General features: G+C 39.2%; 1 protein-coding gene and 1 long non-coding RNA gene across 2 annotated transcripts; one reads left to right on the plus strand and one right to left on the minus strand.

Moving 5' to 3' along the window:
• The first annotated feature begins 14,594 nt into the window (after positions 1-14,594).
• Positions 14,595-24,017, plus strand: fam98a (family with sequence similarity 98 member A). Its single transcript, XM_031296915.2, has 8 exons — positions 14,595-14,758; positions 15,487-15,635; positions 15,932-16,066; positions 19,534-19,715; positions 20,243-20,323; positions 20,432-20,548; positions 21,853-22,020; positions 22,714-24,017. Exons 1-8 carry the CDS (start codon positions 14,721-14,723, stop codon positions 23,392-23,394), a joined length of 1,551 nt encoding a protein of 516 aa, XP_031152775.2. The 5' UTR covers positions 14,595-14,720; the 3' UTR covers positions 23,395-24,017.
• Positions 16,126-16,890, minus strand: LOC116047890. Its single transcript, XR_004104504.1, has 2 exons — positions 16,829-16,890; positions 16,126-16,195 (listed from the first exon to the last, which is right to left on the minus strand). It is a non-coding gene; the product is annotated as an uncharacterized LOC116047890 (long non-coding RNA).
• Positions 24,018-24,098: the final 81 nt, after the last annotated feature.

Below are 24,098 nucleotides of genomic sequence, written 5' to 3' on the forward strand. Positions count from 1 at the left end.
TTTCATAGGCAGGCTCTTTTATGTTGGCTTCTTATTTATAAACACAATTTTTCACCCCACAAACATGTGATATGGAATAATAAAGATGTAAAGTATAAGAACAAGTCAATATTTTATCCTAATTGGGTCCAAAATAACATTTTATTAATTTCCCAGCTGATTAACGACAATGGTCATTACTTACATATTCAGAATTCTTAATGAAGTTTAATATTCCAATAATTGCACGAGAATATAGCATAGTATTTGATGCTGTACCCACGGGTTATGTAAGACTGCTGTAGGGTAGTAATGTGTCAAATGACCACTCAACATTTAGAACAGATGTTTTTATTAAATGGCATTGACATAAAAGGATAAAAAGTGCAATAATAGATATTTTAGACATTTGACACATTGCCCCACAGTTGCTCGATGCAAAAATTATTGGAATAACCACTTTGGGAATATCAATTGGAATTTGATTTGGACTGTAGTGGAAGTTTTTCTTGTTAGCAGCAGGAGTGTGTATCAAAAACACCAGATGAAACAAATAAGGACGATTTGAGGATTAAACCAAAGTTTGGTCTTTGAGTATTTATTTACATTTGCAAATGCAGAGAAAACAGTTTCACAAGTACTCATGGCACATCTGAAAGGGTCTTCTGACCCTGCTAGAAAACCATACATCTATATAGTAAAAACTCCCTTAAACCACCCCCCTCCAGGATAAGTTTAGCAGCTACGCAGATGAAAAAACACCACAAACAGTCACAATGACTTTACAACCTTTCCCCTCTCATCCTGCTCTCTACTTAGCCTAAACACCTGTTAAAGCGAGAGACAGAAGGAGATACAGAGCAAATGTTATGTTAAAGGTAAACAGTAGGAACGCTGAGTTCCAAAAAGAGAAGGATATTCTCAACTAGGCCAGAGTTTATGATGCCAGTTGCTTCTTCTCTTGGAGTCTCTAAGTCTATAACAAAATTAAAGATTATTAGGAAACCCCTGTAAAGTATATAAGAGAATCTTGAAAGATATCAAACTATAATGTTAAAATAAAATTCCCATTACAGGACCTATTATAATACATATGTTGTTAGTAATGAAGTTAATGAAGTATTTTTCAAAATTGTCCATTGCATCTACCCAACAAATTAAATTTTAAAGAAATATAAACCTGAACTTTCTGCACATTTTGTGGGGTTTTCAAAGAGACCCTTGCACATTTGTTTTGTGAATGTTTTTATGTCAGATTGTTCTGGATTGATGTGGAGGATGTATTTCATGTATTGTGTGGCTCTAGGATAAAATTACAAAGTAGAGACATTATTTTTTACTATGAAGGAAATGATTTGGATAAATGCCATATTTTCATTTTGAATCTTTTAATTTTATTTGGAAAATTTTATATCCATAAATGTAAATGGTCTGAAAGAAAACCGAATATCCACCAATTTAAAAATGACATGAAATTATATTTTGAAATTTTAAAAGGACTGACATATAAGAAAGCCATCCGGACTCTGAACATTTACAATGCCTTTCAACCACTTTGATGTAAATTTCATGCACCCCTTTTCCATGTTTGTATGTATGTATGCATTTAATGTTTTCAATGTTTGTATGTTTCTGTACTGAAATAATAAAGTTTTTTGAAAGATAATAAAGGCCTTTATTATGTATATCTATGGTCCAAACCATAGACTGTTATTTTTTATTTATTTATTTATTTATTTTTATTAAGCACATAACAAGTATACAGCCACAAGTGTATACAATACAAACAGGTCAATTACGCCAGGGGAGATATAAAAATAAAACAAACAAAAAAAAGAAAGAAAACAACTCAATTTACATAAAGCATTTGAGAAGTACAAATAGTGTGTGTGTTCTAACAGCCTTCTTATTACTGCAACAGGATATAGTAGATATATAGTAGATATAGAATGGCCAGCTCTATGAAGTTGGGTGTTTTGTTTTGGAATTTGGACTTATGGATGTAAAATTAAAATCAGGTTGATTAAATAAACTTTGTGAGGTGAGATTTGTGTCAAAGTTAATGAAACCAAAAAGTACATTTTCCCAGCACAAGGAGAATTTAGGGTAAATAAGATCAGCTAAGTATCGAGACTATTGATTCCCACAGAATGTACAGTTTACACTAATGTCTTTTTTGAGCTTCTGTAAATAGTGGTTGGTTGGGTAAAACTATGAAGCATCTTAAAAGAAATCTCTTTGACTTTATTAGTCAGAAAAAACTTCTGCGGCAGAAGCCAGACCTTGTCCCAACATATATCTCCAACAAAGCTAGACCAGTGTGATAAAAAAGAGGGTGTACAAATGATGTCATGTTGAAAAAGTTGACGAATTATTTTGTTAACATTCTTACAGTGTGGAGAGAAGCAACTTCTACCAACCTCAGTATCAAGTACATTACCTAAAACAGGGAGATTACCATCCGCCTTAAAACCTCTAAAAAGAAAACAATCGAAAACTCCCTAGGAGTAACAGGGATACCATACTGCTGAAGAAATTCAGAATTAGATTAAAGTTGACCGTCTTTGTTAAATAATTGACTGACCAACAAAATATTGTTATCAAACCATTGTTTAAAGAAAATTGATCTATTTCTGAATAAAACATATGTATTGTTCCAAATATAAAATCTGTGGGGACTAAAATTATGTTTGAAGATTAAAGACCAGGCCAACAACATTTGTTTATGAAAAGAAGCAAGTTTGAGGAGAATTTTGTCAATATTATAGTTACAGATCAAAATAAAGTTGAGACCACCTGATGAAGAAAAGATGTAATGGGGAATAAAGTTCCACAGAGAAGTTGGACACCTGAGGTATCGCCTGATCCAATTGATTTTAAATGTATCATTTAAAGTAGTAAAGTCCAAAAAGTTAAGGCTACCTTTACAGTACTCATTCATTAGAACAGATTTTCTTACATAATGAGTGCGGTTTTTCCAAACAAAGTCAAAGAGAAGTTTGTCTATAGCTTTACAGGTGTGGGTATCAACACTATGTGAAAATGCAGTGTATGTTAACCTAGATATCCCTTCAGCCTTTGACAGGAAAACCCTGCCTCTTAATGATAGATCTCTTAAAAGCCATTGATTACATTTTCTTTTTGTTTTTTCAATAATAGGATTAAAAATAATTGAACATCTCTGGGAGTCTTTCTTATAAGAAAGACTCCCAGAGATGTTCAATTATTTTTAATGATTAATTTTTTTAATTTTAATTAATTAATACCTAAATACATTACAGAATTCTTTACTGGAATGTTAGCCACTAAGTCAGCATTACAATCTTTTATAGCTAACAGTTCACATTTATTTAGATTCAAACGAAGACCAGATTCCCTAGAGAATAATTCTATAATATTAATAGCTAGAGGAACTTGTGAGCTATCCTTCAAAAACAATGTTGTATCATCAGCCAGCTGACTGATAACAATAGTTCTATCAGCAATAGTGACACCCTTTAAATTGCTTGATTTAAGATAAGTACATAGAAGTTGGGCTGCAAGTAAGAAAAGATACGGAGATATGGGGCATCCTTGACGGATGCCCCTTTGTACATCAAATCTAGGAGACGATCCATGTTTAAGCTTAATAGAACAATTAGCATTGGTGTTCTGATAGCATTGCAAAAGAATTCACCAAATCCAAATCTCCTAAGTGAATGAAAAAGAAAATTGTGCTCCAGTGTCAAAAGCTTTAAAGAAGTCTAGGAAAAAAATAAAACTGTTTTCTGAAATTAAATGTGAGTAATCAAGTATATCTAAAACCAACCTAATATTGTCAGAGATATGCCTATTATGCATGCACCCTGATTGTGCTTCGTCAATAATTGATGCAAGTACTATTTTAATTATTTTAGCAAAGATAAGGGCTAATATTTTGTAATCATTATTTAGTAAACAAATAGGGCGCCAGTTATCAATACAAAGTACATCTTTACGAGGTTTTGATGTTATAAGCCCTGAGTCATACTCCAAGGTAATGTATTGGCTAAAATACTTTAATTGAACACTTGTAGTAAAAAAGGAGCTAACTGCAAAGAAAATAACTTGTAAAACTCAGAAGTTAACCCGTAAGTACCAGGAGATTTATTGTCTTTAAGAAGCCCTATGCAATTACTGACTTCTGTTAGGGATAAAGGAAGATCACAAATATCTCTATCTGACTCATTAAGTTGGGGGATATCTCGTAATACATTAAAAGAAACTTTGGGTGTCACTCTCAGAATAATCTGATGTGTACAAGTTCTTGTAGAAGGTGGAGCTTGTACATGAATGTATGCTTCAGTTGAGGACATGCAGTATTAAGTAAACATACTCCTACATGTCAAATTTATCTTAGACAATGTGTATTGTACGCAACACTTTTTTAGTGATATGTACATTTTGGTAATAAACAGCATTTGTAAATACAGATTGTAACATGCATGTGACTCATCTTAAAAATTAATGTGCTGACAGAAGGTCTTCAAATAGATTAGCAGACACAACTACAGTAAGTGGAAGAAAGACATCAGTGTAACAGCATCAACAACAGTGGTTAATAACTCCTTCAACAGCATGCTTGTTAGGTACATTAACAGTCTGAAATAATGTATTTAGAATTTTTTGAGAAAAGATTTTTTGAGAAAAGAATATTGAACCTGGAGCTTTATACAATACATTTGGCTGCAGAACTGAAGATTTTTCAAGATAGAACACTTATGTAACTTTACAATATATATATTTTTTCATGTGCGACATTTTATCGCAAAAACAGATATTCTGGCCCACTGCCCCGTCCGTCAACATGCTCCAGCGTGGCTTTGTCCGAGTTGAGGGTGGCGGTGATGTGTGCCGCCACGGCGGGGATGATAGCATATGTACCTGTCCGCCTCCAGGTAACGTTGCCCAACTCTTGGGCGGGGTACATATATTTCAGTATATTCAAGTAAAAGCAGTCTCCGCTTATCCCGTGCAAATGCGCCACATGAAACTCAGATGTGAGGGGGTACTTTCTAAATCACACGCGGTCCCAAGATGATTCTAATCCCGTGCGAATAGAGCTCAACAGTCCCGCCCCTCCTCTGAGAGACCTTGGGTTCCGGAAGTAAATTTCCCATTCATTTCTCCCATTGAAGTCTGGAAAAATCCGTATATAAAGAGTTTTAGACCATGCCTTAGGCTAACCAGACGGTACGTGACTCATAAGCATACAACGTATCATTTCGAGTTAAAAAACGAACAGAAAATCCCCAAAAAGTCAAAGGTACAAGCAGGGGCGCAACTACCCAGTGTCAGAGGGGTATGCAGCAACAATTTTGGCGCCCCCCCCCTCCCCCGCGAACTGCCGCGAACTGTCAATCACATCATAGCCACTCCCTAAAACACCCCCCTGCTTTATCGCTGATATGGTACAAGCAGTGTCAGCCATCTTGAAGCTAAGCTAACAGGCTCTCTCTTCTGCAGAAACCTTGCAATTATGTGCATTAAAAGTACCGCACGTGTACCACCAGGATATATTGGTACAGATCGAAGAATATGCAGGAAACGTTATTACAGACGGAATACTCGACACACTACGCGAGCTTCGCCTGCTACAGGACCAGCACCTCAACCTGCGGTGTCGCTTAATACCGCTAGCCGGGGAAGGGGACATCGAAAGCGATGTGCGAGAAAGCGGAAACGCGGAATGAGGGAGTTCGAGCTAGGTGGAAAGCTAACGCTAGCCGACCACCTGCTCCATCCATCCGGCTTGCAAATGTCCACTCATTAGACAACAAACTTGACTACATCCAACTTCAACGAAACTCCCAACGCGAGTTCAGAGACTGCTGTGTTTTTGTTGTTGTGGAAACATGGCTAAACAACAGTGTACCGGACTCCACTATCCAGCTACCAGGCCTGCTAGCCTTCCGAGCAGATAGAAATGCTGCTCTCTACTTATGCCCTTTCTTGGGGTGGCTTCTTGGGGTTCAAGTCCCAGTATGGACCAAAGTACAGAGTGTGGATTGGTAGCTGGAGAGATGCCAGTTCAACTCCTGGGCACTGCCAGGTGCTCTTGAGCAAGGCACCGTACCCCCCCCAACTGCTCAGGGCGCTGGTCCAGCACTGGCAGCCCACTCACTCTGACATCTCTCCATTTGTGCATGAATAGGTCCTGAGCATGTGTGTGCATTTCAGGTCTGTGTGTAGTGATTTCTAACAAACAGAGTGTAAATTGTAATTTCCCCACTGGGGATCAATAAACAGTATAAATATAAATTATTTTGTTGTCTGTCCTGTCCCTTGTCTGTCTTAAATGTCTACTTTAAGTAGTAATTGCACTTTATATATAGTCTATTATGTATGTGCACTAAATGTAGCCTGTCTCGTATCCATCCATCTTCTTCCGCTTATCCGGTAACGGGTCGCGGGGGTAGCAGCTCCAGCAGGGGACCCCAAACTTCCCTTTCCCGAGCCACATTAACCAGCTCCGACTGGGGGATCCCGAGGCGTTCCCAGGCCAGGTTGGAGATATAATCCCTCCACCTAGTCCTGGGTCTTCCCCGAGGCCTCCTCCCAGCTGGACGTGCCTGGAAAACCTCCCTAGGGAGGCGCCCAGGGGGCATCCTTACCAGATGCCCGAACCACCTCAACTGGCTCCTTTCGACGCGAAGGAGCAGCGGCTCTACTCCGAGCTCCTCACGGATGACTGAGCTTCTCACCCTATCTCTAAGGGAGACGCCAGCCACCCTCCTGAGGAAACCCATTTCGGCCGCTTGTACCCTGGATCTCGTTCTTTCGGTCATGACCCAGCCTTCATGACCATAGGTGAGGGTAGGAACGAAAACTGACCGGTAGATTGAGAGCTTTGCCTTCTGGCTCAGCTCTCTTTTCGTCACAACGGTGCGATAAATTGAGTGTAATACCGCACCCGCTGCGCCGATTCTCCGACCAATCTCCCGCTCCATTGTTCCCTCACTCGCGAACAAGACTCCAAGGTACTTGAACTCCTTCACTTGGGGTAAAGACTCATTCCCTACCTGGAGAAGGCACTCCATCGGTTTCCTGCTGAGAACCATGGCCTCAGATTTAGAGGTGCTGATCCTCATCCCAGCTGCTTCACACTCGGCTGCGAACCGATCCAGTGAGTGCTGAAGGTCACAGGCCGACGATGCCATCAGGACCACATCATCTGCAAAAAGCAGCGATGAGATCCCCAGCTCACCAAACTGCAACCCCTCTCCACCCCGACTACGCCTCGATATCCTGTCCATAAATACTACAAACAGGATTGGTGACAAAGCGCAGCCCTGGCGGAGGCCAACTCTCACCTGAAACGAGTCCGACTTACTGCCGAGAACCCGGACACAGCTCTTGCTTTGGTCGTACAGAGATTGGATGGCCCTGAGAAGGGACCCCCTCACCCCGTACTCCCGCAGCACCTCCCACAGTGTCTCCCGGGGGACCCGGTCATACGCCTTCTCCAGATCCACAAAGCACATGTAGACCGGTTGGGCATACTCCCAGGCTCCCTCCAGGATCCTTGCGAGAGTAAAGATCTGGTCCATTGTTCCACGACCAGGACGGAATCTGCATTGTTCCTCTTCAACCTGAGGTTCGACTATCGACCGAACCCTCCTTTCCAGCACCTTGGAGTAGACTTTACCGGGGAGGCTGAGAAGTGTGATACCCCTGTAATTGGCACACACCCTCTGGTCCCCCTTTTTGAAAAGGGGAACCACCACCCCGGTCTGCCACTCCTTAGGCACCGTCCCCGACTTCCACTCAATGTTGAAGAGGCGTGTCAATCAAGACAACCCCTCCACACCCAGAGCTTTAAGCATTTCTGGACGGATCTCATCAATCCCTGGGGCTTTGCCACTGTGGAGTTGTTTAACTACCTCAGCAACTTCCACCAGGGAAATTGACGACAATCCCCCATCATCCTCCAGCTCTGCCTCTACCATAGAGGGCGTATTAGTCGGATTTAGGAGTTCCTCAAAGTGCTCCTTCCACCGCCCTATTACCTCCTCAGTTGAGGTCAGCAGCGTCCCATCCTTACTGTACACAGCTTGGATTAGCCTGTCTCGTATGTCATTTTTATATAATGTCGTTTTTATATATTTTAAATGTGTAATACCACTTGAGCCACGGTGAAACGTTGTTTCGTTTCACTATATACATTGTATATAGTTGAAATGACAATAAGACCCACTTGACTTGACTGTAACCGGTAGGCGTGGCTTGGGAGTGGCCTCATAGTGAAACGAAGCAAGTGCATTCTGGGAGTTGTCTTTCATCCACATGAGCCAAAAAAATACTTTTCTCGGTCTAGAAGGCACCTACTTTTAAAATTATTTCACATTTCTACTACATAAATGACCCAATTTAAAAACATATTCATCTTTCCAGCGGTGAAATATCCCTTTAAACTGTTTAACCCCAAATATGTAAATAGTAAACTGTATAAACAGATTAGATTAACTCAAATATATAAATAATTTGTAAATCTTACAATATCTTAATAATTATTAACAATTACAGTGACGCAATAATTGGCATTAAAATTCTTGTTTTCAGGCTCCTTCCAAAAATGCTAAATGTATTAAAGTAAAACACGCAAGTAAAATGAGAATCCAAAAGTTAAGTTATAGGAATATAATCAAATCAAATATGATACTGTATTGTTTTTTACAAAGAGGGCACATCTCTTAATTTAGGCTATTTTGGAATAAATGTAGGCCTATGTTGTTTATCTATCTAACGATATTTAACAGAAATATTCTAATTTTAATAGCTTTCATGTTATGTCTGTGTCTGTGACTCAAAGTCAATACCAAGGTGTATGATTATATATGACAGGAAAAAATGCAAGTAGTATCAGCACTAAAGGAAGCAAATCATGACATGACAAAATATTCTTTGGAAGACGTTAACAGTGTTCTTAATAATTGGGGTCAGTGCAAGATGGCGGCTCGGTAAGGCGATGATTCTCAAACTCCGCTAACAAAAGCGTACATTTCAGTCTATGACAAGCGTTAAAGTGCTTGTTGGTGAGTAAAATAAACTCCAGGACTGCCTGTTGCCATGCCAAACGGCGAAAACAAAAGTAAAGAGCGTGTGACTAACACCAAATCCATCCAAATGGACTTCCAGTTACTTCCAGTTCCAGTTATGCTAGCAGTAATGCTAACAAGTCCACAGCTGAAGTTTAAATGGAAGACGAAGTTAACGACTACTCGGTCACTCCGCTGTCTGACACCCCTTCCAATTCGCCGAGGAATAAGAAAGGTAAACCGACTGTGGCTGAGGATTCAAACAGTATTGTGGCAAGGCTCTCCCTTCTGATAAATAATCAAGCTGATAGCCTCGAAAAAATGGTCAGTGCCAACACCCTCAAAATTGAAGGCCTTAAAAAAACAATTGACTTTGTATCCGGGGAGATGAAAGATATCAAGGCATCTAAAGATAAAGATATCTAGGCTGAAAACAGAGGAGCAACAAACTGAGACATGTGAAGGGCGTATTATGGAGCTGGAACGATATTCCCATCAATGGAATTTGAGGTTGCTGGGGATCCCTGGAAAAGAGCGCGAAGACATCAGAGCTGAAGTTATCCGTATTTGCCAGGAGGTCTGCCCAGATGTGAAGAAAAAACTTCTAGACGGAATTGACATCGTACACAGACTGGAAGAGAGGGCGAGGGATCACAACAAAGGGAAGCCTTGACTGTCGTCATTATGCAGTTCTCATCCCGCATACAGAGTGATGCTGTTGGAAGGCGGCTAAAACATCCACGTTCCTGAAAGACAACAGCATGTGGCAGGGACGTGCACAGACATTTGGAGGGGCTATTGCTCTAATCTGGAAAAAAGGCAATTACAACATGACTACAGCTAGTAAAAGTCTTTTACTCGCTCTGTGAACTGGAGCTTTTGATATACATACAATAACAACTAATTCACAATGCTATACACGGCACAGACACAATTTTTATTATGAAATGAAACATTTGTTCTCAATGAGTTATTAGCCTACTTAAATACTTAAAGAAAATGCTTCTCATAAAATAGGCCTACTTCAAATTAAATGAATAATGTAGGATGGTTGTTTGACATTATCAAATGCTTTAACATTAATTGTTGAAGGTTATAAACCTTCAACAATTAACACAAGGCCTTATCACTCTCATTCCAAAAGCCCAAAAAGATGTACTTTTGATAGACAACTAGCAACCTATCTGTTTGCTAAATACGTAATGACTACAAAATACTTGCTCTTATTCTGGCCAATAGAATTAAAAAAACCTTAGCCTCTATAATTGATGAATCACAATCTGGCTTTACGTCAAACAGGCATATTGCAAACAATGTTAGACTGGTTCTGAATGTATTAGATTATTCTGAACTGATTAATGATAATAGCTTTATTCCGTTTTTAGATTTTTATAAGGCCTTCGATTCCTTAGAACACAAATTTATTTATCAATCACTTTCCAAATTTGGTTTTGGTAACTATTTTTGTAGCTTAATTAATAATAATAATAATAATAATTAAAGCTGCAAGCAGCGATGACGGGCCCTCGCCCCTTGCCCCGGGGGGTTACTGGCGGACGCAATATCACATGTAGACCACACATTCTAAGTTTCATGTAAATTGGAATACTTTTAGACAAACAATAGGTTCCTTCGCACTTTCGTGCTCTGGCCCTAACTAGAACTGCAAGCAGTTGTGACGGGGTCCAAGCCTCCCGGCGCCAGGCGCCAGTCGCCAGTCACCGATACAAAACCTTCTGTAAGGGCTAGGAAGACAACAAAGACATCAGCAGAATGCGACGACTGTTCGCTTTTAGCTCCAAAAGACTGTGTTTCTACTAGTTATAATTATAAAGTTATTAAGTTATGAATCAGAAGTGACGTTTGGCGTCGTATATGACCTATATGCTCGACCTCAGAAGGGGTAAAATGGCCCAAACTGGTCTACGTTGACTATAGCACCCCTATTGGCCGATCTTTACCAAATTTGGTAGAGAGCCTCAGAGCGGCATGCTGAACAAGCATCACAAGTTTCGTGTTGATAGCATTTACTCTGGCAGAGATATTGCAATTGCAAATTTCCCATTTAAATGCATTAAGTTATTGGCCAAAACAAATAAATGTTGATTATAGCGCCCCCTAATGGCCGATCTTTGGCAGATTTGGTACAGAGCATTGTAGTGGGAAGTTGAACAATGATCTCAAGTTCTTTGCTGATAACATTTAATTTGGCTGAGATATGATATGATATGTGTGTGGTAGCTAGGTAGGAAAATTTGTTTGGTCGTCAAATGCGCATACTTTAACATAGCAATATTCTTTTGATAACTTTTGGTCAGGTCCATCTGGACACCTAGGACGAGTTCGAAAAAGTTGGTTTTGCCCATTGTGTGATATTGAGAAAAAACTTCTTAGTGGAAATGGGCACAGCCTATATCATGTGATTCAGCTTAATTCAAGGAACACGTGGATGTAAGGCTTTCTAATGTGCGATGTGTAATGTGGGAGTTATAGGCAAAAACACGGTTGACGTCATTATAGCGCCACCTAGTGGTCCACATGTGTAATTTTTGGTAGGTGAGGTCCAAGACCCATTGTACATATACCCTGTAAATTTAAAGTTGTTCACATCATAGTGTAAGTGGTGAATCCAAATGTGGGTCCCATAGGCTATGCCCACTTTGATCAATCGGTATCCCACTGTGGGGTTGGCCTCAGGAGTGATGGTACCCATCAAATTTTGTAAAAATCGGATGAGCCGTTCATGAGGTATAAATTTCATGTACTTGTAGCGCCCCCTAGTGGCCAATTTTCATAAAATGTGTGGGCCACCTCCAGAGGGTCATGGCAAACAAGAATCTTACGTTTTGCGTTGATAGCATTTATTTTGGTCGAGATATGGCAAAATTAGTGTTTTCATACTTAGCTACACAAATTTGTTTGTGTGTAATATGCACAATTTTTATCCTATAAAAATTCGTTGGATACCTTTTTGTCAGGTCGGTCTGGAGATGCTACCTGCCAAGTTTCGTGCAGATTGGTCGCACGGTCTAGGAGGAGTTCGGCAAAGTAGGTTTTCGTGATTTTTCATGCATAAAAGTCTAGGCGGAAATGGGCGTGGCCTATATCAGGAGATTCAGCTGGATCCAGGGAACGTGAAAATATATGGTTGTTGAATGTGCAATGTACGGTTTGGGAGTTATAGGTCCAAAAGCTTTTTTTCTGCAATAGAGTGGTGGATATGAGTTATTTTTTGAATCTTTGCAATTTTCACCAGTTGTGACGTGTGCAAATTTTTGTGAGTTTTCGTGCATTCTAACCCCCTCAAAAATGCGACGAAGGACTCGGAAAAATAATAATAATCTGACCAAAAACAATAGGGTCCTTGCAGTTTCACTGCTCGGGCCCTAATAATAATAATAATAATAATACATTTTATTTATGGGCGCCTTTCATAGCACTCAAGGACGCCTTACAGTTAAAACAAGCAAAAATACAGTTAAAAAGGCAAATATAATTAAATTAAAACAAACACATTTAAAAGATTGAGATAGAAAATTAAAATAAAGCAATCTATTCATTATTTTGATGGAGAGTGGAATCATGTGGGGTAGGCCTTTTGGAAAAGGTGGGTAGAGACTCTGTGGTACGGATGGATAGCGGGAGAGGGAGTTCCAAAGGTGAGGAGCAGAATGGCTGAAGGCTCTAAACCCCATTGTGGACAGGCGGGCAGAAGGAGTGAAAAGCAGTGAGCAAGAGGAGGATCGGAGTGTTCGGGATGGAGTGTAGGGCTGAAGGAGTTCAGAGAGGTATGGATTAGTGAGATTATGGAGGGCTTTAAAACACTTTACTCTAACAGTAATGCTTCAATCAAACTTAAATATGGTACCTCCCCCTGTTTTCAGTTATCATGGTCAAGGCTGTCCGTTCTCTCCTTATTTATTTCTCCTTGCTGCCCAACTCCTCTCCACATTAATTCATGAAAGTAATATACAGGGTATTTATCTTGCTGGCAGACAAGTTACTATAAGTCAGGTGGCTGATGACACCACACTTTTTTTGAAAGATTCAAATCAAATTCCTATTGCAATTCAGCACATTCAATTATTCCATGCAGCATCAGGCCTTTATCTGAATATTAATAAGTGTAAGTTATCCATTACACAGTGTGAACATACATCGTTATATGACATTCCCGTGAAGTCTCAGGTAGCTTATTTAAAAGTTCAAATTGCATAACTAAAACTAAAGATGAAAGATGCAATTTGAACTTTAGCCCCATTATTAATAAAACTCAGAAAAGATGCAATCTTTGGCTCCAGAGAGACTTGTCATTAAGAGGTAGAACTTTATTAACAAAAGCTGAAGGTATATCCAGGCTAACATACGCTGCAATTGCTTTAAATTGTTGATTCCTCTTTTTGTAAGTCTATGGATAAAATGCTATTCAAGTTTATCTGGAAAAACAAAAAACATATAAAAAATACTGTTATGATGAATACAATTGAATCTTGTGGACTTAACTTTTTAGATGTTACTACCCTGAACTATACCTTTAAAGTCAGCTGGATTAGAAAATGTCTCTGTTACCCAGAATCCATTTGGAATTTTATTCCAAATTACATGTTTTCTAAATTAGGTGGTCTTCCCTTTTTGCTTCTGTCCAATTACAACACTGAAAAATGACCACTTAAATTAGCTAATTTCCACAAACAAATGCTATTAGCTTGGTCTCTTAATGACAAACACAGTTTCTCTCCTCATAAGTATCTCATATGGAATAACAGTGACATATTATTCAAAAACAAATCCTTATTTTTCCAGAGTTGGTTTCACAATAATATTCTATTTGTCAAACAGTTATTCAATACAGATGGTCTTCTAATGAATTACTCTGAATTTGTGTCCTTCTTTAACATCCCTGTCACCCCAAAAGAGTTTGCTATTGTAATGGATGCCATTCCAAAAGGTGTAATGATGTTATTTAGAGGTAACACTGAACCACTTCCTTCTCCTTGTCTGTTGTCATTGAAGGAACAATAATAGGGAAAATATGTCTTTTATTGAGCCCTTCAACCTGGAACAGAAGGATCAGATTCCTCTTTTAAAAGGACATTGGTTTTTATGATGTCTGCATTCTAAAACAAAAACAGTATTACATCATCAATCTTTTCGTTATCTCGGCAAATTTCACATTCACAAAAGTAAATTCTGTAACAGAAAACCTCTATTTAAAATCTTTATGAATGAAATGCTATAATACATAAACTATTCAGCACTCTACAAACCCCAAAGCCTTAAGACTCTTGATATTTGTAAATTTCTTAATTGCATGAACTGCTAAATTATTTAATGTATTTTCTGTTATATTTTTAGATTTTTTTTTTTACTCTTTCACATATTATGTACCTCCCGACCCCTGGTATATATGTGTTTTGGAATTTGTCATTGTACAAAAAAGATTACTTTTTTTTTTTCTTAATAATTAACTACCTTCTTTCTACTGCTCCACATTGGAGTCTTAATACATCCATGATTGGAGTCCGCTAGATGGCGGTAAAGCATCTGTAAATTGGTTTGCCAACCACCAATAAATCCAAAGAAGTAGTAGAATAAGTCAAACGTGTATCAGCTGAGCTGGCTGCTGATGTGAAAACTCTATTTAATATAGTACGTGATTTTAGAGCATAAGAATAGATCATTGGGATGGAGAATGACATCCTCGTCTCTCTTGAAGATTTAGGGTAAGTTAAAAAACGTGATATGTCTGCCTTTGTATGAAAATGATGTGCGAAAGCTGGCATTCCAATGACCAGCCTTGCCAGTCTTTCCTATTTTAGCCACCAGCACATTAACGTTACAGTGTAGCTTGCTTTAGCAAAACGGCTAACTTGCTGTTGTAGCTAACGGTTATTCCAGTCTGACGGTGATGCATTTTTCATTGCTATGTATGTGAACCATAGCTATCTGTGTGCGCACTGGTATTAATAGATCTACAGACTGGTTGTAATCATGTTGTGCCACAAGCTGCGTCAGCAGAAGCTGCTTCCGTCATGATTTATATCAGGCTAGCTCCAACACATTCCTTTCTATTAACCAGTTCTAGCCCCACTTTCTAAAAATGACTGCCATGATTGATGCCAAGTCTTTTTTGGTTAATTAGCCTACTATGCTGAAATATCTTGTAGCTTCTCACAGGTCAGTAATGTCCCGAGACACGTCTGTGCGGCTAGTGTAAACCCCGCTCTGCTTCTTGAACCAAGCCTCAGTATTGTTTATCTTTACTGCCAAGCTGTAACGTTACTGATAAGGGTAGTTGTGTATGTCAGATTTAATATGTTGTTTTATGTCATTTATTAATTCCTCTTTTCTTTTTTTATATAAAAAATGTATGTAATGTTGTTTTATTTTAAATGTTCGAAATGAAGTAAAAAGAAAAAGTGTTTTATATGAACTATGTATGTCACTGTAGGTACCAAGGCCCTCTGTTGGAGGAAGGAGCTCTGGATTCTGCTGTGAGCAGAGGAGCAGCTTCCCCTGAGTTTACTAAGCTTTGTGCCTGGATAGTCTCAGAGCTTAGACTCTACTGCAAGCTGGAAGAGAATGTCCACGCCACTAACTGTAAGACATATTTTATCACTGTTAAGTAAAGTTGCTCCTGCTGCAGAATTATTAGAACAATTTGAATAGTAACAGAAGTGATGCACTTAAAATGATTCTACTAGTATCTTTCCCTTTTCTTGCAAGCTAAAGCTTGATGACGATGGCAAAGAAGTGAAAAAATTGAATCTATTCTTGGCACATGCTATGGTTTGGGTTTTGTGGGCTATTAAGTAATTAGATTGGATTACTTAGCGTTTTAAACCAATGGTAGAAGAGGGCGGGGATATTTCATTTTTTGATTTTTTGCCTGCCAGGTTCGAGCGAGGCAGAGGGCTTCCAGCTGGAGATGAGTGGCCTGCTGTCAGAGCTCGCCTGTCCTTACTCTATCCTCACCAGTGGAGACATCACCCAGAGGTTCCTCAACAGGACCGACTGTCTGCTGCTCATTAGTATGATAACAGCACTTTGCACCATCTCAATTTCAAACGCAACCCTAAATCTTTTTTTGAAGAAAAGCATTGCTGCATTAACCTGTGAGGTTAAAGTCTGTTGCACTTTATGTGGACTGTTGTACCACACTAGGGCTTTGACATTTGCCCAAAAATCATATTTGAAGTTTGTTTGTTTATTAATATTAATATTTGAATATATTCAAATATGTATTAATAATATTTTGACCATTAAATGCCTTCAGTAAGACTTACATTGGTATCAAACTTAAGTTGTAAATGTTCTGTCCACCAGAGGGCAGTGTATCAGTCAATGTCAATAGGCAGGCAATGATGTTTCCAGAAGAAAAAGAAACACACTGCCACAACTGTTTGTTTTATTAAAAGTCAGCCAAGAAATGAGTCGGGGGAAATGCAGCGCTACCGAGCCACGGCCGAGCGAGAGTTACATTTTGAAATGCTTGAAAAAGCCTCGGAATCTGAATTGAAAACAATGTTTACAAGCAAACACATTTACAAAAAATAATGCCCATAACAGGTTTGAATATTAAGGGCTGCCTAATATTCTTTCGAATATCATTATTTTTTTTAATATTCGAATAACGAAGTTTGGAGTCAAAGCCCTATACCACACCCACCTATGATGAAGTGTTGCACTGTCATCAGAGCTTGAAATAGTTTTTCTGTGTACGTGCACTGTTGCATGCACAAAAAAGTTTGAACCTGCACCCAAACACTTTTTTACTGAGTCCCAGATGGCACTCTGCATGGTCGAATCCGACTAAAAGAAATCCAACATTGACCGCTGAAACACATTCTTTTTTTATAGGTTACTCAGTTCAGGTTCTCAAAAACAGTAAAATGCCTTCAAATGTTACATGTTTATAATTGGAGTCATCCCTGGATAATATTGAAAAGTTCAGCAAACTTCTGAAGAAAAACATTTATTTAATTAATTTATGAGAGTTTAAAAATAAGGACAATTCTAATTTGTTACATCATTTGAGATTACTTTCTATGTTTAGGTATGTGCAGTGAAACAACTTGTGGTCATATTCAGGAACATTTTGAGCAGAAATCCATTGTGTTTCTCAGAAAACCTTATATAGAACGTCCTCCTCACTGTCAGGTGGCTCGCTGTTTGGAGCCATCTGCTGTTGTGAATGTATATAGACATATAAAAGTCTAGACTGAATATAACACTCCACTTTTTCAAACGTATTTTCAGACAAAAAAAACTGTCACGAGAATGCGGTACGTCCCCTTGACAATTATAAGCACCCTCTCCCAGTTTTTTCTTATTTAAAGCCCACACAACTGTTTAGAAAAACTGATGTGCTGCGTTGGGAAATAGAAAAGTCATTATTTTAGATATTTTAGCTTGGTGCCATCCCCTAGTTTAGTACAATATTCCACTACCACACTTCAAACTTTAGCATCGCTCTCACAGATTGTTTACTATGTTCATGTATGTTGGCATCCTGCAATCACAACCTTTTTCAGGGCTAAATGCAGGGTAGTTTTGTTTAGCAAAATGCTAGTGTTACTGTACTTTTAGGTCATGAAGTTGGGTTTACTCACTTACTCAACTGTGTGCAAACCTCCACCTGAGCAGATGTGTAATTAGTGATATCTGAAAACACCTGAGCGTGAAGGCCCTTTTAAAGAACTAGACCTTTTTCACAGCAGACATTTTGACTTGTTTATAGCAGGAAAAGCACATGGGTAGCTTATAATGATAGCTCTGTCCCATTTTTAAAAGTTTAATATGTAACTTTTCCGCATTAAAATGTCTAAACACGACCTATACCTATGTTATATATTTTGTTGAGTTGTGTATTTACACAGAATCAATCCCCTTTGCGCATGCATCAGCATTGTGGTTGTCTGCCAGAAGCTGTCATAAATTGACTTTTTATCCAGTTTTAAGCCACATTTTATGATACGCACTAGATCTTGGTCATTTTTAGCTATATATTTTAACCAAATTAATGATTTTAGTCATTGGACTACTGGATTTTAAGTTGTCAAAGAAGCAAGATGAGTAATCTTTACTCAGGTCGGTTGAACAGTGTCAGGGAAATACTTATTTTTAACGTGAAACCGCTTTATTCAGTGTTTTTACCGGTTTAAATCAGTGAGTCTGTTTGTTTTGGAGAGGTGGAGACCTCCTGAATGTTGAACACAGAAAGAATCCTAACCGGGAGAAGCTGACTGCAATAGTGGTAAAGACAAAACCTTTTATGATCGCACGCTACTTCACAACATCACCAAACTTCGTCTTTTGTTATTGTTTTGATTGAGAGACCCCTAACGGCAGAAAATTACATATTGTGCGTTAAGTATTCCAGTGAGCGAACATTCACAATTCCCCGGACCCTGGAACTGACAAATAAAAATGAAATATAGCCATTACCTTGTAATTGACTATGGTTGTGCTGATCCCATCATAACATGTTGACATGTCTGCTGTCAAAGGCCTATACACCTCTTACAACTGGGAAACTCGTATTTAGTAATTTTTCTGTTTTAGACCATGACTGAAAGTATGTCATTCTATGCAATGATACAACTCCTTCACTTGGGGAAACCCAGGCATTGTAATCCAAGGAAAAGTGAACAACTGACCTGGTAGCTTTAAGTAGTACATTGTCAAATAATGTGCTATTTTAAGCTAAGTTTATGTAAGATGATATGGCTTGTTTCAGTTTTCTGCTGGTGCTTTTGGCTTTCTCTCATTCAACCGTGTTTTGAAGGGCATTCAGCATAGTGTTGGGATGATTAAATGTTTAATTTTTCACCATACAATAGGCGTTTCATACAACAGATATTGTGACTTGTCAAACTCAGTTGTAACTAATGATGTTAAAAATGGCTACAAGTTGTTATTAAGGTGTGTCCATGTGTTGTGCATTCTGGCTTACTGCTACACCAAAGCTGGGTAGACACTGTTTTTATTTATTTATCTTGTATTTTTTTAATCAATCTTATCCAGCGATGCTGCCCTAAGACTGAAAGTAAACACTGAACCACCAGTTGGTTTTGGCCATTGACAATTCCAACTTTATTCATGTTGACAAAAACGGAGAGCAACAGCGTTACTTTTTGCAATTCTACCATGAACAGAAAGTAAGTTGTGGTTTTAGCCACAACGTGTAAAAATACTACTACGGTAATATTAGAACAAGCTGTACAATTTAGAATATATCTTTTGACAGCAGCCTTTGTGTAGTTCTTTGTGGAACTGCTCAAACTGCAGAAAGCAGACTTTGACAGGTGGATTTCCTGTATGCCCCACCAAACACAGCTGAATTTCTTAACCCTTAATTACATTTCTAGTGACTTTTATTTGTTTTTTTTGTGCTAAGGTAACTTCTTCAGCCAGATAGCATTTTAACTGTTTAAATATGACTCTGAAACCTGAGCATCCTAGAAATTTAACCAGTCCAATATTTTTGCCTTTGAAGCCTTTCTGGTGTCTGACTTGGAGGCGTCAAGGATGATCCTGGTAAATAAGCCTGAAAAGAAAACCCAGGATTCAGGCAGCCCCATGTTCCAGGAACTGAAGGGCATCTGCATGGCACTGGGCATGTCCAAGCCTCCAGCAAACATCACCATGTTCCAGTTCTTCAGTGGAATTGAGAAGAAGGTCTGTTGACAGAGAGATGATGTGCTCTCATAGAAGGGTTAAACATGCATTTCAAGCTGGCCATTCTTTAAATTCCTGACAATAGCTACCGAAAAACACTGTGGTCGTCCACAGTGCAAAATTTGGATTGTAATGTGTCCCCTACCACTGAATCTGTGGATTGTTTAACTTTAAACTTCGTTCTAGGAGCTGCAAACCCAACTTTAAAAACTCCATTTGTGAATCCGTTTTCAAAAGAGTTTCTGTCCTTAACAGTAAATGCCTATTTTAGTTGGAATGATGTGACATCAACATAGAATAATAATAATAATAATGATAATGATATGCAATAAATATTGTCAGCAGGTTCAGTCCAAACATACTGTCATGTTTAGTCACAGTGTTAGAAGACATCTGGTTGTACACATTTCTGCTTTTGTCAGTGTAGTTTAATGTATTGTATCTGCTGTTTGATCTATATTTTTAAATGTCTATTCATGCACTCATAATACACACACACACATCTGCACGTTGTCCCTTTTTCATAGCTGAAAGAGGCCATAAGTAGAGTCCCACCAAATCACGTAGGAGAGCCTTTGATGAAGAAGGCCCTTGGACCTGTGCACTTGGTAAATACAGAAAAACAATAAAGAAATATAATATACTTGAGGAACACTGCATGCAAGTGAATAACCTTTACATAAATTTTCTCTTTTCTTTTTTTCTCATTTTGCCAGGAAAAAATTGAAGCTATAAACCAAGCACTTGTAAATGAGTATGACGTGAGAAGAAAAATGTTGTTGAAACGTCTTGATGTGACCGTGCAGTCTTTTGGTTGGTCTGACAGAGCAAAGGTATGTGGAAACTTGATATCCTTCTAAATCTGAAAATGGGGCACTATCCACTGGAGCACAATTAAAGCATTTTAGACAGGAAGTCTTTGTACACGTTGTGTTTGATTGAGCAAAAGTTAGGCATCTTGTCCATGTGGGTTTCTTCTTTGCCCTGCTGAGGAGGGAAAGGAGTTATTGAAAATGAGTTTGTTTAACATGTCAAGAATCTTTTTCAGGGCTGCAACTAACGATTTATCAATGAATCTGATAATAATGTTCTTGATTGTTTGGTCTATAAAACATGAATGGTGAAAAATGTTATCTAGCTCAAGGGGATGTCATCAAATAGCTTGTTTCGTCCAACCAACAGTCTAACGCCTGGGCCACACTGCCTACCTGAGCACCGCGTGTGCGTTGCTTTCATTTGGTGACATACAGTTCTCAAAAATAGACAGCTAAAAGGATCTTACGTCAGTCATATTGTCAGTCACAATTTCACTACAATTTCAATGTCAATATCTGTAGAATATGTTACAGACATGAAAAAAATATGAATGGGTTTGGTGTTTCTTGCCCCCAAAGTCGCCTTTCAGGCAGCGCGGCAATGGTTATGTTTAGGGTTAAGGTTAGGGTTAGCTGCCTGGAAGGCGACGTTGGAGGCAAAAAACACCATTGAGCCTCCGGTTTATTTTTAACTCAACGCTTACTGTTTCAGTGTAAAAATTAAACCCTCTAGCATTTCTGTGGACAGAATCTTAACCTCTTCTGTAATGACATAATGAAATTAAACATTCTATTATAGCTGACCATTATCAAGGGCAATCTCAATGTAAACAGATAGGACTGTCTATCTGTGTGGACACTGCATGCTTGCGAGTCGCAGCAATTTAACAAGGTTGCTGTCATTACCAGGTAAAGCTAGGCAGTGTGGCCCGGGCATAAAATTGAAAGATTCACAGTATACTATAATGTGAGAAATCCTCAACAATTGTTCTTGTTCAACTACATGTGTCAAGCATTATTTGAAAAATGTTGTAGCAGTGCTTCTGCATGCCTGTAATGGAAACTGCTTTCTACTTTCTTTTCATTGTACCTCAAAGTATTGTGTGTTTGGATTTCTGCAATATGAATGAATAAATGAACTTTTTATTTTCATTACATACCATTAAAATGGTCCATCCCAAATGGACTACATGACTGCTTCCGATGATTGACATTTATGTTCCAAAAAAACAAAACAAAAAATGCTGTAAACCACATACTGTACACTTGATGTATTGCTTTCCTAAAATGAATAAGACTTCCTTTTGTATGTCTTATTACAGACGCATGCTGAAAAGTTGGCCAAAGTTTACAAGCCACTCCGTTCTGCTCTTGGCACCAAAAGTAAAATCTCTTCTGCCCACCTTCTTGCTGCTCGACAAGACTTCTCCAAGATCCTACGTACAAGCAGTGGCAAGATAAGAGAGAAGACTGCTTGTGCCATAAATAAGGTAGGTTAAACACAGTATAGTCACAACACTTTTTTTCTATGTCATAGGTTATTCAGACACTGTTTTTATCGTGTTCTCTGTTTATAAGTGATGTGAGTCCATGTTCTCATGACTGTTCTGTATTGTTTAAACAAAAGTTTAGCTTTTTGATGCGTGTTAAAACTTGCAGGATAAAGCAGATGTTTAAATTAAACATTTCTACGTTTTGCACGTCTGTGTGTGGGGGGAGCCCGAGGACAGGAGGAGGGGTTAGACAGAGCCCCGAGGATATGCTACTTTCAAATCTTGCTTGCTTTTTTTTTAAAATTACTAACTCTGCCTTTAATCAGACAAATATCTGGTTATAGATCGAAAATAGATTTTACTAACTAACTTTACAGCAACTTCAGCAATCCTAAGAAGGAAGCCCGTAAAGGGATATTTTGCTGATTTAAATCCAGCTCTCTGTCATGGCGCTGTGTTTAGATGAACAGTGTTTGGCTTCACTCTGTGGCACCAGTGCACAGAGCTCCCCACGGAGCAGAGCAGTGGAGGTCTGACATTTTTACGCCGAATGAAGTGAAATGCGTCGTTTACGGTCATCTGGCCTTATATCGCAAGATCTCTGTTGCTCCGCTCCTTTGAGCTTTGAGCTACTTGGCTAGCGGGCTTCCTTTTAAACCGTTTTGTTTTAAAGTGTGTCCCTTTTTCCAGGTTCTAATGGGCCGAGTGCCAGACAGGGGAGGCCGACCCTGTGAGATCGAGCCTCCTCCCCCAGAGATGCCCTCCTGGCAGAAGCGTCAGGATGCTCCCCAGGGCGGAGGACACTATGGTGGGAGTGGGCATGGAGGCGGCAGAGGGGGCTACGATCACTACTCCCAAGGTGGCCGTGGAGGATATGAGAGAGGAGGCGGAGGAGGACATGGAGACAGGGGAGGTAGAGGAGGAGGCGGCAGAGGGGGGAAGGTGCAGGGAGGCTGGGTAGACGGAGGTGGAGGAGGGAGAGGCGGTTACAACCAGGGCCACTATCAAGATGCAGGAGGACATCAGGGGGGAGGAGGGCGAGGTGGTTACGGAGGAGGAGGGAACAACCAAGGAGGCTTCCAGGACCCTGGTTACCATGGAGGAGGAGGAGGAGGAGGTTCCCATGACAATTACCAAAAAGATGCAGGTTGGCATCAGGAGAGAGGCGGCGGTCGAGGAGGTCGTGGGGGTAGGGGAAGAGGAGGCCGAGGTGGTGGTGGAGGAGGAGGAGGAGCAGGACAAGGAGGAGGCTGGGGAGGGAGAGGGGGGCAGAATTTTAACCAAGGAGGACAGTTTGAACAGTTCTTCCAACATGGCGGGCAGCACTACAACCAAGCTGGCTTTAATCAAGGCAGACAGTACACTAGTTGAAGACTCCGTAAAGGGCATCGCAGCAGAGTCTACTCAAAGATCGACTCCTTAACATGCGTGAACAGATTTTAACTGCCTTATCATACAATTTAGAATTGTCAGCATGTTTGAAAGTTGACATAAATGTTAAATGATGATCTAGGAGATACATACCATATGTTTGGGAATTATTGTTTTAGTACAGAGGGCTGTAATGTAGTCCCTTGCTTTTTCATACTGGTGGGGTAATGTTTTCTCATCCATGTCAACACTGTAAATGGTTAGTCAGTTAGTTGGACTCTGCTGTTTTGACCTCATTTTGACACTTAATTAGCCTTATGTTGTTTTTTAAAAGACAGGGAAAGGGTCCTAAGATTTCAGTGCTGGTGCACCTACTGTGTATCTGACATTAGAAGCGCACCTTCAAAATCCTTAAGTTTCATTGAATTTGGCAATTACTTGAAAACCTCTTTATCTTTCCAGTCTACATTTTGTTTTCAGTAGATTTGACTGGAATCTCCTTTGTTACTTATTTAAAATGCCATATTGTACTGCTCATGGAAGATTGTGTGGATACAAATATGGATGTTGGAAGGTTTGCATGGGTGTGTGAATGAGCAATAAAATCTAAAATGAGAACATTATTACTTTTTCTTTCAGTGGTCTGATTGTCTAAGTCAAGGAACTGCAAAACGTTATAAGGCAAAATTAGATTTTTTCAGCTG

Source organism: Sander lucioperca, chromosome 15, assembly GCF_008315115.2.
Source record: "Sander lucioperca isolate FBNREF2018 chromosome 15, SLUC_FBN_1.2, whole genome shotgun sequence".
NCBI lineage: Eukaryota > Metazoa > Chordata > Actinopteri > Perciformes > Percidae > Sander > Sander lucioperca.

Excerpts from the sequence above, each read along its gene's own strand:
- fam98a (XM_031296915.2), top strand. The coding sequence starts at position 14,721 with ATGGAGAATGACATCCTCGTCTCTCTTGAAGATTTAGG. Across the intron at positions 16,067-19,533 it reads CGACTGTCTGCTGCTCATTA|CCTTTCTGGTGTCTGACTTG; the intron begins GTATGATAACAG and ends TTGCCTTTGAAG. Across the intron at positions 19,716-20,242 it reads TCAGTGGAATTGAGAAGAAG|CTGAAAGAGGCCATAAGTAG; the intron begins GTCTGTTGACAG and ends CCTTTTTCATAG.